Genomic DNA, 11,332 nt, shown 5'->3' on the forward strand with positions numbered 1-11,332 from the left:
CGTCCGATACAGAAAATTTGTTCAATAAATACGGCACAATAGTACAATTAAGTATTTGCAGACATTCGAAGTGATAACGTAGAATTGTACTCTTAAACATGGAGAGACTTCTTTTTAGTGACAGATTAAAACACTGAATATGTCACATGATGTTATTTTTGGGAAAAATATTTACATGGCTAGAAGTTTGAAAAGATGTATTAATAAATGACAACAGTAGTAGCCATTATCTGTTGATAATTGGATTTTGGTGTTTTTATTTTAAAAAGACATTCTGTTGTGTCTAACTAAAAAAATGATTTTAAATGGCTTCTGATTTTGAAAATCAGAAAAACTACTATACCTATTTACAATTCGAAGAAAAAAGTTCTCCGTTAATTTGAGCTCTGATATTATGTATCTTGTATTTTTCTTTTTTTGTTTGTTTTTAAAATTGTTCTCAGAAGCTGACTTATTTCAGAAAAGGGTGTGTGGGAAAGATAGCTCTAATTTTTCTTTGGGTGTGTTATGGCTCCATGAGGCATTGGCTGGAGGCACCTAGAGGAGAACCTGGGACCAGCCAACTCAGGTCTCTGGGAACTGAGATCAAATCTACTTATTGTTGACTTCTCTTTCAGATTAATATTATTCCATAATATTATTATTCTGGCCAATCACCTTAGAAGGTTCTGGACTATCAGGTTCAATGTCAGCTCAGGGTCAAATGATAGCCTTTCTGTTTTGTAACCTCAAGGTTGCATTATTGAATGTAGAATTAGCTTGTTCAGAAGAGCACAGCCTTCGAAGCCAGGTTCCAGTATTTTAAACTGTGGCTCTTGTGACCTGGAGCAAGTTAACCTTTATGAACCCTGGGATCTTATTCCATGAAATGGGGAACATACACCTTACTTTGCATAGTGAGGTTTGCTTGTCATAATCTAGCACTTTTCACTCCTTGCCTTTATGGGTCTACGTGTGTCTGCCTTTTCCTCCAAATGTAAACTCCCTGAAGGCAAGGATTTGTCACCATTGTATCCCCAGCTCCTACCTGGCACATAGCAGTTATTCAATAATTCTTTTTGAAGATGAATGAACAAATGGGTGTCCAGCTCCTGATGTGCAGTAGTTCCCCAACAGTATTTGTTTTCCTTTAGGCCATTTTCAGCTTCATCTTACATCCCCTATTCACTTATGTTGCTGTATAAGTCAATTAAACGGCTTAATGCATATGAGAGAATATCGTAAACTTCAAAGCATTATACAAATGTAGGGTTTTTTTTTTTTTTTTTTTTTTTTTTTTTTTTTTTTGGAGACGGAGTCTCACGCTGTTGCCCAGGCTGGAGTGCAGTGGCACGATCTCGGCTCACTGCAAGCTCCGCCTCCCGGGTTCCCGCCATTCTCCTGCCTCAGCCTCCTGAGTAGCTGGGACTACAGGCGCCCGCCACCGCGCCCGGCTAATTTTTTGTATTTTTAGTAGAGACGGGGTTTCACTGTGGTCTCGATCTCCTGACCTTGTGATCCGCCCGCCTCGGCCTCCCAAAGTGCTGGGATTACAGGCTTGAGCCACCGCGCCCGGCCAAAATGTAGGGTATTAATACTATCATAATCCTAATATCATTATATAGTTTTCTTTCTGCTGCCATCTAACTTTTAATCACCTTTTAAGAAAGAGATCACACCAGTATTTTTTTTTTTTTTAACACATTGTAGGGGCTTAGTAATGTTTATGGAATGAGTTTTAATTTTTGAAAAATTACCTTATTTGAATGTGTCTTAAGAAGCCCAGTATTTTAGGTTAGAGGCAGGAGATCTTAATCGGCCCGAAACTTTTAGTTCAAGATGACATATCCTTCCAGAATTGCAAATGGACATTTTGCCTTTCAGAGACACTATCAAAATCATAAGGTTGTAGGTATGCAAAATTTTCAGGATGCCGTCACCTACCTTTGCAAAGTGAGCCTGACAAGTTCCCCATCATCACTGCTCTGCCCTTCTTCACCCAAGCACAGGAAGAGTTTACACTGTTCCTAACTGACGCTGAATTAGAAGTCTACTATAATAATTAGCATAGGGAATAATGTTGGATATTTGTAGGAAATACAATTTTCAATGGAGACGTGGGCCGTTGCAGATGCAATGGGAGTTATTAAAAAGTCACTAAGCAACACGTATGCATGTTTTTTCTCTCCTTTACACACACACACACACACACACCATTATGATAGCACATCTAATAAGGAGGTGATGAAACTGTGTACAGGGAAGTCTGAGGAATCTCTAAAGGCCCTTCTCTAAATTATAACAACATCAATGTGATGCAAAGTCCTTGTATGATAACACAGCAATTTCATCAACAATATTATAGTTCAAGAGTCTATTTCTTGTGACAGTGGCTACAATTTGGGTCACATAATTGATTTTCTTCAAACAGATCAATTACAGTGATTGACCAAAAATGCATATTCATTGCTTTTTGTGTATCGGGCAGAGTTCTAGATGCTGAGAATATATTCATGAAGAGACAGATGTGACCCCCACCCTCAAGCATATACTTACAACTGTGATGATTCACACCAAAGGGCAAGAATGCGGTGAGATTGGCCCAGGGATTTAGTGAGGTCCAGAGAGTCTGGGAATGCTTCCTTGGGGGAAGCGGCATTTGGTAATAACAAGAATTTCTGGTTTTTATATAATGTTTTAATTTTTTTCTAAGAAGTTTCTAAAAATCAATTTTTTTTTTGGGCTCATAATAATCCTGTAAGATCCAAGCATTGGATGTGACCAATGTCATCATAAAGGGGCCTCGACTGAGACCTGGAGATACTGGCAAATTGGATTCCACCAGATGAGGCCTCCTGGTCTGGTGGCCCCTCATAGTCATGGATGGAACTTCAGTTTAGTGCTTCTTAGAGGATCGGGGTGAAGGAACCTTAAAGGTCTTAGTATGTGTATGGGGAGTTCCTTCCCTTGTCCTCCTGTTTTCCTGGAGAGGAACTTACACTGAAATGGCATGCGGGTTTTGTGCCTCCTTCTTCACTCAGTCTTTTCTAGGAAGGTAGGAGTGATGTAAAGCAAGCGTGTGCAACCCACAGCCCGTGGGCTGCATGTGGCCCAGGACGGCTTTGAATGCGGCCTGATACAAATTTGTAAGCTTCCTTAAAACATTAAGAGTGTTTTTGTGATATTTTTAAAAGTTCATCAACTATTATTAATGTGTTTTTTTGTGTGGCCCAAGACAAATTCTTCCAGTGTTGCCCAGGGAAGCCAAAAGATTGGACACCCCTGATTTAAAGGACTGGAGAATCGGGGAAAACAATTAGGCAGGAGAACTTGGCCTCCTGATCTTCCTTCTCTTTCTTTGGGATCTGTCTCCCTGCAGACAGCGTGTGGACCGATTTTCTCTCATCTACACAATTAGTGCAACAGGGCAAGCCTGCTTCTCCTGGGTTAGCCTGTCTGATTCTGGTGTACAGTGTGGGGCAGCCATAGGACCAGATCAAAGCCACGTCCTCCAACAAAACATTATCTGTCGGTTTAACATTATTAAACTGATATTTTGATTTTTGTCTCCCTGCCTCCTGCTGTTCTCTACTACCCAATAATGCCTGAAGAAGCTAATGATGTAAGTGAAAGCAAATAGGGCTGAGGATCAGACAATCTCTCCTCATATTCTTTCTTGAATTTCCCTTGTAATAGTAAAATGCCTGTAAATTTTTGATTCATTTGCTTATATTTCTGTAAAGCAACTATCCCTTAATATACAGATATACTGTCAGCTTTTCATTCCTAAAATGTTACAGACTTAATTGTTGCAGTTTCATACACCAGCTTGACCGCAGTGGCAATGGTTCTGTAGTTCTAGGCATAACTGTGGCCTCTGCTTCTGGGCCTACATTTGGAAGATGTGCAATAGAAAAATGGAGGCATGGGATGCTTCCAGTAGACAGAAGTGGGAGGCATATGTTGAGATTCTTTAGTATTTTCCCTAGGTGGTATATTTGGCTGCCACTATAAAACCTCCCCACTTCAACCTTATCAGGGGCCCACTGGGGGAAATGTCACAAAGTGTTGATGAGTTTTGTCTCAGAAGCCATGCTGAGTCAGTTTCCACTCAATGGCTGTGTGAGTGGGGATTCAATGACTTAACATGTATGAAATGTTCAGAATAGAACTTGAAACTTAGTAACACTCAGCAAATTTCAACTCTCTCTCTCTGAGTACCTGTATATATGAATAGTAGGAGTCATTCTACATTTTATTGGCCATGGATAGGAATGAATTTAGAGGATGAAGAACCCAGGAAACCTGAGACAGGGATCTCTGCTTTCCTATGCATTGTTTATGTTCTTCCAGATATGGAGGAAATAATTACTTCTCTTATATGAACGATCAAGTCAAATATCTACTTATCCAATTGACCTACACCAAGGAAAAGTGAATGTGTTGCAAGTGGCCAGAGAGAGAGATTTACCAGCAGAAATAGTTGTGTGGGACAACTCCACTGTAACTGCCTGAAATGAAGGGGTAATTATCTGGAAGTGGGAACCTGGGATATATCTCCCTGAGTTGATGCCAAATAAATTATACCCAATGTGGGCTGCAAGGTTTAATTTATTCAAGAGGAGAAACAGGAATTTTATAGGAGCAATGGGTTCAGATAGAAGATAGTAAGGGGAATTCAGGGTGTGGTGATCAAAAAGGACACAACTGGTAAAGGAATGGCATGGTTAATATCAAGGAGATAGTATAGTCAAGACAATCCTAGGCAAAAATAGCAAAGTTGGAGGCATTACACTCCCTGACTTCAACCTATAATACAAGACTACAGTAAGCAAAACAACATGGTACTTGTACAAAAACAGACACATAGACCCATAGAACAGAATAGAGATCTCAGAAATAAGACTGCACATCTACAACCATTGAATCTTTGACAAACCTGACAAAAACAAACAATGGGGAAAGGATTCCCTATTTAATAAATGGTGCTGGGAAAACTGGCTAGCCATGTACAGAAAATTGAAAATGGGACTGTTTCCTTACACTTTATACAAAAATTAACTCAAGATGGATTAAAGGTGTAAATGTAAAGCCCCAAACTATGAAAACCCTAGAAGAAAATCTAGGCAATGCCATTTAAGACATAGGCACTGGCAAAGATTTCATGATGAAAACATCAAAAACAATTGCAACAAAAGCAAAAGTTGGCAAATAGGATCTAATTAAACTAAGGAGATTCTGCAAAAGAAGCTATCATCAAAATGAACAGACAACCTACAGAATGGGAGAACATTTTTGCAATCTATCCGTCTGACAAAGGTAACTTAAACAAATTCACAAGAAAAAACATACAACCCTATCTAAAAGTGGGCTAATGTCATGAACAGACACTTCTCAAGAAGACATTTGTGTGGTCAACAAACATATGAAAAAAAACTCAACGTCACTAATTATTAGAGAAATGCAAATCAAAAATCACAATGAGATACCATCTCACACTAGTCAGAATGGCAATTATTAAAAAGTCAAGAAACAACAGATGCTGGTGAAGCTGTGGAGAAATAGGAACATTTTTATATTGTTTGTGGGAATGTAAATTAGTTCAACCATTGTGGAAGACAGTGTGGCAAGTCCTCAAAGACCTAGAAATGGAAATATCATTTGACCCAGCAATCTCACTAATGGGTATATACCCAAAGGAATATAAATAATTCTATTACAAAGATACATGCATGGTATGTTCACTGCAGCACTATTCACAATAGCAAAGACATGGAATCAACCCAAATTCCCATCAATAATAGACTGGATAAAGAAAAGATGGTATATATATACCATGGGATACTATGCAGCCACAAAAGGAAGGAGTTAGTGTTCTTTGCAGGGCCATGGATGGAGTTGGAAGCCATTATCCTCAGCAAACTAACACAGGAACAGATAACCAAATATCCCATGTTCTCACTTGTAAGTGAGAGCTAAACAGTGAGAACATATGGACATAGAGAGGCAACAACACACACTGGGGCCTGTCAGGGGGCAGGGAGGAGTGAGAGCATCGGGATAAATAGCTAACGGATGTGGGGCTTAATACCTAGGTGATGGGTTGATAGGTGCAGCAAATCACCATGACACATGTTTACCTATGTAACAAACCTGCACGTCCTGCACATGTATACCAGAACTTAAAATAAAATAAAATTAAAAGAACAAAACACAACATTTAGCAAAATATTAAAGAAAAATCAAGGAGGTTCTGACTGAGTAGGCAGTTTAGGGGACTGAGACTGAGAAAAGAAGAGTATTGGTGTGACACTATTGGACTCAAATTTCCCCAGCCCTTACATAGCTGAGATAGAGAGAAATGGCAGCCAAGGGGAATGTCCTTCAGCATTTGCTTAGCAAATTACTCAGTAGCCATAATGGGAATTCAACAGGGAGATCCTAGAGAGGGCATTTGATGAGGTGTCATCTTGTTCTTGTCATTTACCTTAACTATACACAGTGTATCTTTTCAGATTCTGCCATATGCCAATAACAAGAGTTATATACTTGTACTACTTTTGGGCTATTTTTTGTTGAATGTGGACTGCAGCATTTGGGCAGACCGTGGGCTCTGGAGTCAGGAAGGCCTTGGTGTGAATCAGAGTTCTGCCCCTTCCTTGGTGACCCTGAGCAAGTTAGTTTTCCTTGCTGACACATCGTTTCCTTATTTTGTAACATAGGGGATAGTTCAATGTGTATTTTACTACTGCAATGAGTATTTAATTAAATAACTTTCGTGCCTGGTACATATTAAGTGCTCAATAAATGTTAGTTACTGTGATTATTGTGGAGGTTCTTTTTTTTTTTTTTTTTTTCTGAAGAAATTCCTTTACCTTTTTGGCTATCTATGGCACAGTCAGTAGACAAGTGACCATGAGGAAGGGTGAGAGGAATCTAGAGGGAAGAGTCTCCACATTCAAGTAAAAGCACCGGATGTCTCCCTTGCCTGAAGCAGAGGTGGAGGTGAAGGCTTGGATCATTTAATTCTCCAGCAGTTTGGATAAATAAGTTTCTACACATGACCTAAGAAAACACTTTCTTCCTTTCCAACACCTTCCACGGGGCATCCTTGATCTCTTTGTTCCTCAAACTGTAAATGAGAGGGTTCAGCATGGGGATCACCAGTGAATAGAACACGGACACCACCTTGTCCCTGCCCAGCGAGTAGGTGGAGCTGGGTCGCAGGTACGTGAAAAGGGCTGTCCCAAACAGCAGAGTCACCACCATCAGATGCGAGGCACACGTGTTGAAGGCTTTCCATCGGCCTTCTGCTGAAGGGATCTTCAGGACAGCAGACACTATGTAACCATAGGAGATAAGGAGTTGGAGGAACGATGTTCCTCCTACAGTGACCACCACGAGGAAATTCACCACTTGACTGAGGAAGGTGTCAGAGCAAGACAGAGCCAGGACTGGTGGGAGGTCACAGAAGAAGTGGTTAATGATGTTGGGTCCACAAAAGTGAAGCCTAAATACGGAGCTGGCCTGGATCAGGGAGCTCAGGAAGCCACCAACATATGCCCCAGCCACCATGCGTGTACAGAGGCCCTGGGTCATGATAGTCGGGTAGAGAAGGGGGCGGGAGATGGCTGCATATCGGTCATACGCCATAGCAGTCAGGAGAAGGCACTCAGACAGTCCCATGCCGACAAAGAAAAAAAACTGAGCAGCACAGCCCACAAATGATATGGTCTTCTGCTCCCAGAAGAAGTCAGTGAGCATCTTGGGAGCCACAGCAGAAGAGTAGCAGATGTCAATGAAAGATAAGTTGCTTAGGAATAAGTACATGGGTGTGTGCAGATGGGTGTCACCCCTGATCAGAAAAATGAGGGCCAGGTTCCAGGCCAGGGTCGTAAGATAGATGCCCAGGAAGGTCACAAAGAGGAGCGCCTGGAGTTCTGGATGGTCTGTGAATCCCCGGAGGATGAACGTGGTCACTGATGAGCTGTTCCAGGGTTTGGTTATGGACATGCTTCCCGTGGACCACAAGGACAAGATGCAGACCTGAGATCGTAATGACAGTCCGCATTACAGGTGGTATTAGCAAATAATTACAAAACACATGAGAGGGAAGGCAGAGGATTACAGGTTACAGCTTTATGCAAAGACTGTTTCTCTTTCTTGGTCTCAGTCTCAGGCTCTCTCTCTCTCTCGAAGAAGGCAATTGCAGTCATCATCTTAAATATTTAGGCAGTATAGTGTAGCTGATATGAATTTAAACTTTGGATCCCAAATCCCTAGGATCAACTCCTGCCTCGACCATTTACTAGTTGTGTTACTTCGGGTGAGATAGCTAACATCTCTGGCTTCAACTTATCCTTAAAACTGGATGATAGCAATTACTTTATAGATTTGTTTTAAGTGCCTGACATATAACAAGTGACCAGTGAGTAGTTATTAGGACAGTCCTTTGTGCCTCAGGTGAGTCAGGTCATGCCTTGGAATAACTATTCATCTCCTTTACCTAAGTTTCCACATTAGGAGGGAAAGATCAATGGAACTAGGTTCAGCTATGTAGTTGTGAGATGATTAATCAGATAGAATGTTTTTAATGCAAAGGATTAGGCCACATGTATATAAAAATGTTCTTAATTGTCAGATATTGGGTCCAAATGTACTAATGTAGGTTGAATTTCAAATTTATCTCAGTCTGAGCTTTCTATTTTATTTATTTATTTATTTTTTAATTAATTTTTTTTTTTTTTTTTTTTGAGATGGAGTTTCACTCTTGTTGCTCAGGCTGGAGTGCAATGGCACGATCTCGGCTCACTGCAACCTCCGCCTCCCGGATTCAATCGATTCTCCTGCTTCAGCCTCCTGAGTAGCTGGGATTACAGGCATGCACCACCACGCCCAGCTAATTTTGCATTTTAAGTAGAGATGGGGTTTCTCCATGTTGGTCAGGCTGGTCTCGAACTCCCGACCTCAGGTGATCCACCTGCCTCAGCCTCCCAAAGTGCTGGGATTACAGGTGTGAGCCACTGCTCCTGGCCTGAGTTGTTTAATTGTTGAGTGTGGGCTCTGGATCTAGACTGCCTGGATTCAATTCTCAGCCTCACTTAGTAGATGTGCGATGTTGACTAGGTCTCTGTAAAATTAAAGATAATAATAGCATTTACATTGTTATAGGATCTATCTAATTATTTATCATCTACTATCTGTTTGTCTATCATCTATCTATCATCTATCATCATCGTCATGTATCTTCTAATCTTCTTAAAATATGCCTGGCCCATAGTAACTGTTCTATAAGTATTTGTTGTTGTTGCTGTTGTTACTTTAAACCTAAGTTACGAAGTATCCTCAATCAAATTATTTGAATTTTCAGTGCATGAAGCATCTTTCAAGATCAGGGACTTGATTTTATTAAATCCACACCAGTAAGGACTCCCATTGCTCCCTCACACATCCACACTGAGTGTCAATGCACATTAATCAGAAGCTAACTGCAGTCATCGAGTCTCTGAATCTGGGTCCCTAATCCTACAGAAAGCATCGGGAAAAATGTGGTCAGATGGCCATGTGGCTCATGGTGAATGACCCTTAAAGGTTTGGAATATATCTTGATCCTTCTTCAATTCTTAACCCAAATAATTTGGAAATCAATGAAATTATTTTAACTGCCTTTTAAATTAAAGAACTGTGAGATATTTGGTTAATGATCAATATACAAATGTGAACTATTGAAACAAAAAATGATGTTCCTGATTAATTAAAAAAAAAAGGAAACTGAACATTATGATCTATCTCTTGAAATAATAACTCTTAACATTTTGGTGTATAGTTTTTATGTACAAGTATATGTTTATGTGCATAGGTGTTTGTATCACAGTACTCAAACCTTTGTAACTTGTATACATTATAGAAATCATTGCAAGTCAATAACTTCACAATTTGGGAAGTAATACTCTATTTGTGCTGAATTTTTCTTGCTCAGTTTAGGAGAGCCACTTTGTTTTAACATCCTCAGTTTTCACAAATCAGTCTACATCTACTCATTGCCAGTTAAGGTCTCATTAACATTCTTAATGTTTTTTTCCTGGAACTTGCTCAGACAGATGCCCTTGAAATTGGGGCTCATTTGCTCCCCTCTCAATAGTTCCTTCTACATATTTTTCAGTGCTAAACCCCTCAAATTTGGATAATGGGAGAATGTGAAGCTCCTTTTAGCTATCACCATGCTGCCATTTGTGCAGAGTTTTAGATATTCATCACAGTAGTCACAATATTGTTGGTATGACTTTAAGCTTCATCCTATATTCTAAGGTTTTGCTCCTGTTTGTAAAAGGTTTGTGAACTTTCTAGAGTCAAGAGAAGATTCTTTATCCTTTGAGGAAATAAAAGAGGAACGTGCAACAAACTTTGGCATAATTGAGAGCAGACGTAGAGCCACATGGAGACATTGGGAGCTAAAACAAAAAGAGCTCTGCAAGAAGGTAGTGGTTTGATCCTGGGTAGGCTTTAGAAAAAGCCTGGTTCTAATTCTGACTCTGCCACTTGCCAGCTGTGGGATGTTGGGCAACTCATTTAGCCTTTCTGAGTTTCAATTTCCTCATTTGTAAAATGGGAATAACAGCCACTACTGGCCAGGTGTGGTGGCTTATGCTCATCATCCTAGCACTTTGGGAAGCACAGGCGGGAGGATTGCTTGAGGCCAGGAGCTCCAGACCAGCCTGAGCAACATGGTGAGACCTCATCTCTACAAATAAAAATAAACATGAAAAAAATTAGTCGGGAACGATGGCATACACCTGTGGTCCCAGCTACTTGGGAGGCTGAGGTGGGAGGATTGCTTGAACCCACAAGGTTGAGGCTGCAGTTAGCTGTGATTGTGCCACTGCACTCCAGACTAGGTGACAAAGGGAGACCTTGTCTCAAAACAACAACAAAACCAACAGTAACAACAGAGCTTGAAAATTGCTTAAGATAATATATAAAGGGCTCATGATGGGTCTTGAGATAGAATGTTTGCTTAATAAACTGGGACTGTGACTGTTATCAGCAGCACCTATTCCTTAAAGTATTATTGATAGAACCGACCATTAATTTTGAAACACTTCCTCCTTGTATAATAGGTTGAAGTATGCTTATGTTAGAGAAATAAGAAGTTCACTAATGGACCATGCAAGTTTGTAAGAAGTGTTTACGAGTGAGGTTGAGGAACTTAATGACTGGAGGTCTGATGGGTTAATTGAAAGTCTGTTTTGAATGTTGTCATCAGGAGGGAGAAATTTTGAATTTAAGGATGAGATTTCCCAGCCCCAGAAACAGAAAGTGGAGCTGGACAAATTGAAACAAAAGGAAAAGCATA

At 40.3% G+C, this 11,332-nt stretch overlaps 1 protein-coding gene across 1 annotated transcript; it reads right to left on the minus strand.

Moving 5' to 3' along the window:
- Positions 1-7,044: 7,044 nt before the first annotated feature.
- On the minus strand, positions 7,045-7,992 carry OR5A1 (olfactory receptor family 5 subfamily A member 1). Its single transcript, XM_015114095.3, has one exon. The coding sequence runs from the start codon at positions 7,990-7,992 to the stop codon at positions 7,045-7,047; it is 948 nt and encodes a 315-aa protein (XP_014969581.3).
- Between the last annotated feature and the right edge of the window lie 3,340 nt (positions 7,993-11,332).

The sequence above is a fragment of the Macaca mulatta genome, chromosome 14, assembly GCF_049350105.2.
Source record: "Macaca mulatta isolate MMU2019108-1 chromosome 14, T2T-MMU8v2.0, whole genome shotgun sequence".
Classification (NCBI taxonomy): Eukaryota; Metazoa; Chordata; class Mammalia; order Primates; family Cercopithecidae; genus Macaca; species Macaca mulatta.

Excerpts from the sequence above, each read along its gene's own strand:
- OR5A1 (XM_015114095.3), bottom strand. The coding sequence starts at position 7,992 with ATGTCCATAACCAAACCCTGGAACAGCTCATCAGTGACCACGTTCATC.